At 49.5% G+C, this 5,000-nt stretch overlaps 1 protein-coding gene across 1 annotated transcript in view; it reads left to right on the forward strand.

Moving 5' to 3' along the window:
• The window catches only part of f10 (coagulation factor X), a 13,075-nt gene extending 8,949 nt beyond the window's left edge, over nt 1-4,126 (forward strand). The window contains exons 6-9 of the mRNA XM_078245025.1: nt 293-672; nt 1,286-1,403; nt 2,522-2,709; nt 3,563-4,126. Coding sequence (XP_078101151.1) covers nt 293-672; nt 1,286-1,403; nt 2,522-2,709; nt 3,563-3,985 — 1,109 coding nt within the window. The 3' untranslated portion in view covers nt 3,986-4,126. The remainder of the gene's footprint in view (nt 1-292; nt 673-1,285; nt 1,404-2,521; nt 2,710-3,562) is intronic.
• The last annotated feature ends 874 nt before the right edge of the window (nt 4,127-5,000 follow it).

The raw sequence follows: 5,000 nt of genomic DNA on the forward strand, positions 1-5,000 counted from the left end.
TAACCTTTCCCCTTATGATGTCATAAAGGGAAGATTCCAGATCGGCCCATCTGAGCTTTCATTTTCTCAAAGGCAGAGCAGGATACCCAGGGCTCGGTTTACACCTATCACCATTTCTAGCCACTGGGGGGCCATAGGCAGGCTGGGGGAACTCACATTAATGTTAAAAAACCTCATAAAGGGACATTTTTTAATCATGCCATGGGACCTTTACGTAAAAACTGACTTGCTGGTGTCACTAAATGTAAAGTCCTACAGCTCTGACCTCTAAACTTCACATGAACTCTTGCAGAGCCCTTCAAATGTGGCGCCATCATCAGCGGAAATGTCCGGACCGTTTTCAGGTACGAGCGTCAGAACACAACGGAGGCCGGCGCCAACGCCAATGCCAACGCCAACGCCAAAGCCAAAGCCAACGCCAACGCCAACGCCAACGCCAAAGCCAAAGCCAACGCCAACGCGTCCAACCGGACGCACACAAACCTGAACTCAAACTCCACTGAGAAGACCTTCACGCCAGACGCATCCTCTGTTTCTAAGAACAGAAGCAACAGCACGAGTCAGACTGTGCGAAAACACGCCATTTTAGAGGACTTGCTCAGGTCTGAAATGGCGGGCATGACCCGAATCGTCAACGGAGAGAACTGTCCACCAGGAGAATGTCCGTGGCAGGTAGAGTCAGAACCCTGCAGTCTGCACTTGCTGTAGCATCGCCCTCTGGACCTTCAGCAAGAGCATCATGACTTCGCGTAAACATGCACGCCACTTTCCTAAAACCACATGGCGTGTTATCTGTACGCATTTTGAGCTATCTGCGTGCATGCGGCGGTATGCTGTATACAGCATAGACATGCACGCCACTTTCTAAAGCCCCATGGCGTGTTATCGCGAGGCTACGGTTGGGTTTAGGAAACGTGACTTGCAGGACCCGACCCCTGCTCTCCTGGGTGAACGTCCTGTGTTTGACCAACCTTCCCCCCCCCCGACCAACCTCCCTACGCAGACTTTCACCCTTTCATACTCGCTACGGCGTCAATTCACACGCAATCGCAAGGTGATGTAAGACAACGGAGGCCAAACGGCGTTGATATACACGCCCAGAAGCGAGTATGCCTCTTGATAACACGCCAATAACGGCATACCAATTGGCGAGTCGTACATACGCCATTTCATGACATCAGTCTGCCTAAAACGACAACAACAACAACATGCTGCTAATAAAGAAGGCTTACATGTTAGCTAACGGTTCTGTTTGGTTTAATTAACTGTTGTTTTATCCTCGAAGGCTCTCCTCATGAACGACGACGGCATAGGTTTCTGCGGAGGAACGATCCTCAACCGTTACATCATCCTGTCCGCTGCCCACTGCATGAACGAGTCACGCTCCATCACCGTTAGGCTCGGTAGGTCTGACACCCAATCCCCACCAGCCCCATCACTCAATGCATCACATACTAATGTGGGATTTAAAGGAACACGCCGACTTACTGGGACTGTGTCTTATTCCCCGTCTCCCCCAGAGTTAGATAAGTCCAGACATACCCTTCTCATCTCCAGCTAGCCTAGCTTAGCACAGATCCTGGAGGTAACTGGCTCCATCTAGCCTAGCTTAGCACAGATCCTGGAGGTAACTGGCTCCATCTAGCCTAGCTTAGCACAGATCCTGGAGGTAACTGGCTCCATCTAGCCTAGCTTAGCACAGATCCTGGAGGTAACTGGCTCCATCTAGCCTAGCTTAGCACAGATCCTGGCTCCATCTAGCCTACTGCTCCCAATAAGTGACTAAATAACACCAACATGTTCCTGTTTACATGTTGTAATTTGGAGCCAGTTACCTCCAGGATCTGTGCTAAGCTAGGCTAGCTGGAGACAGTTACCTCCAGGATCTGTGCTAAGCTAGGCTAGATGGAGCCAGTTACCTCCAGGATCTGTGCTAAGCTAGGCTAGCTGGAGACAGTTACCTCCAGGATCTGTGCTAAGCTAGGCTAGATGGAGCCAGTTACCTCCAGGATCTGTGCTAAGCTAGGCTAGATGGAGACAGTTACCTCCAGGATCTGTGCTAAGCTAGGCTAGCTGGAGACAGTTACCTCCAGGATCTGTGCTAAGCTAGGCTAGATGGAGCCAGTTACCTCCAGGATCTGTGCTAAGCTAGGCTAGATGGAGACAGTTACCTCCAGGATCTGTGCTAAGCTAGGCTAGATGGAGCCAGTTACCTCCAGGATCTGTGCTAAGCTAGGCTAGATGGAGCCAGTTACCTCCAGGATCTGTGCTAGTAGGCTAGATGGAGCCGGTTACCTCCAGGATCTGTGCTAAGCTAGGCTAGATGGAGCCAGTTACCTCCAGGATCTGTGCTAAGCTAGGCTAGATGGAGCCAGTTACCTCCAGGATCTGTGCTAAGCTAGGCTAGCTGGAGATGAGAAGGGTATGTCTGGACTTATCTAACTCTGGGGGAGACGGGGAATAAGACACAGTCCCAGTAAGTCGGCGTGTTCCTTTAAACTGCTGTCTGTGCTACTTTCAGGGGAGTTTGACACGTTGGTGGATCACGGTAATGAAGCTACACACCAAGTCCAGACTATCATCACTCACAGAGGGTACAGGCCAGACACCTACCACAACGACATCGCACTCCTCAAACTGTCTACACCTATCAGGTTCTCCAGGTTCATCCTCCCGGCCTGCCTGCCCAAGCAGGACTTTGCAGAAAAGGTGAACTATCAACCCACGTTCTACAACTTCAACATATGTTTGTTATAAACTCATTTACTGATTAATAGTTTGACATTTTGGGAAATAAGAGCATTTGCTTTCTCGTTGAGGATTAGAAGACTCATATAGCTGAAGGTTACCAAGTCAAATATGTCTGTGTGTGTGTGTGTGTGTGTGTGTGTGTGTGTGTCTGTGTGTGTGTATCTCTGTCTCTGTGTGTGTGTGTGTCTCTATGTGTGTGTGTGTGTGTGTGTGTGTGTGTGTGTGTGTGTGTGTGTGTGTGTGTGTGTGTGTGTGTGTGTGTGTGTGTGTGTGTGTGTCTGTGTGTGTGTATCTCTGTCTCTGTGTGTGTGTGTGTCTCTATGTGTGTGTGTGTCTCTATGTGTGTGTGTGTGTGTGTGTCTCTGTCTCTGTGTGTGTCTCTGTCTGTGTGTGTGTGTGTGTCTCTGTGTGTGTGTGTGTGTGTGTGTATCTCTGTCTCTGTGTGTGTCTGTGTGTGTGTGTGTGTGTGTGTGTGTGTGTGTGTGTCTGTGTCTGTGTGTGTGTGTGTGTGTGTGTGTGCGTGTGTGTGTGTGTCTGTGTGTGTGTGTCTCTGTCTGTGTGTGTGTGTGTGTGTGTGTGTGTGTGTGTGTCTCTGTGTGTGCGTGTGTGTGTGTCTCTGTGTGTGTGTGTCTCTGTCTCTGTGTGTGTGTGTGTCTCTGTGTGTGTGTGTGTGTGTGTGTCTGTGTCTGTGTGTGTGTGTGTGTGTCTGTGTGTGTGTGTGTGTGTGTGTGTGTGTCTGTGTGTCTCTCTCTCTGTGTGTGTGTGTGTGTGTGTGTGTGTGTGTGTGTGTGTACCGTCTCCACCTTCTCAGGTGTTGATGCGGGAGCCTGACGGCTTGGTCAGCGGTTTCGGCCGTGTCGGCGAGGGCCGGCAGCCATCCACCATCTTGCAGCGCCTCGCCATGCCTTACGTGGATCGGCTCACATGCATCGAATCCACCCAGCTACGCATCTCCAACCGCATGTTCTGCGCCGGTTATGACACGATAGGAAAGGACGCCTGCCAAGGCGACAGCGGCGGGCCCCACGTCACGCAGTACCGCGACACTTATTTCATCACCGGTATCGTGAGCTGGGGCGAAGGCTGCGCACGCAAAGGCAAGTACGGCGTCTACACACAGGTGTCCAAGTACATCAACTGGATCCATGAAGGCACTGAGAAGCTGCTGGCCAGAGAGAAGAGTGGCGTCCGGGCGAGGAGGCACAGCGGCGCCATCGAGAAGCTAGTGCTGTAACACAACGCTCAATGGGTCAACGCTAAAGTCCACCGAGCAGACATCAGAAACACTTTGAGCCTCTCATGTCATGTAATCATTGGTTTTATGTAGGGATGCACGGAACCCAGATTTTTGGGGTTGCAAATCCTGGATTCGGTGCATCCCTAGTGTTATGTTTTATTGACTTTTTTGGCCACCGGGGGGCGCAAGGACAAGCAGTAATCATAACATTCAACATATTATCAGCTTCTAAAGGAGCTGTGGCCAGAGCAACATAATCGTCCCGTCTACAGTGTCAGTAATTGTTTGAGGGGTTCCTCAGGGTTCGAGTCTTGGCCCACTATACTTTCTTCTTCATTAAAGCTGCATTAATTGACTTTTTTGACACCGGGGGCGCAAGGACAAGCAGTAATCATAACATTCAACATATTATCAGCTTCTAAAGTAGCTGTGGCCAGAGCAACATAATCGTCCTGCCTACAGTGTCAGTAATTGTTTGAGGGGTTCCTCAGGGTTCGATTCTGGCCCACTATACTTTCTTCTTAATTAAAGCTGCATTAATTGACTTTTTGGCCACAGGGGCGCAAGGACAAGCAGTAATCATAACATTCAACATATTATCAGCTTCTAAAGTAGCTGTGGCTAGAGCAACATAATCGTTCCGCCTACAGTGTCAGTAATTGTTTGAGGGGTTCCTCAGGGTTCGATTCTTGGCCCACTATACTTTCTTCTTCATTAAAGCTGTATTAATTGACTTTTTGGCCACCGGGGGGCGCAAGGACAAGCAGTAATCATAACATTCAACATATTATCAGCTTCTAAAGGAGCTGTGGCCAGAGCAACATAATCGTCCCGTCTACAGTGTCAGTAATTGTTTGAGGGGTTCCTCAGGGTTCGAGTCTTGGCCCACTATACTTTCTTCCATGCAGAAGGATCTGTAAACACATCATCTGACATATAATCTGTTGCAGTATAATAGAAAGTAGGCTCACGTTAGCAACATGTTCTGTTTAGTATTATTAGAAAAGATGTC

Source organism: Sander vitreus, unplaced genomic scaffold (assembly GCF_031162955.1).
Source record: "Sander vitreus isolate 19-12246 unplaced genomic scaffold, sanVit1 ctg351_0, whole genome shotgun sequence".
Classification (NCBI taxonomy): Eukaryota; Metazoa; Chordata; class Actinopteri; order Perciformes; family Percidae; genus Sander; species Sander vitreus.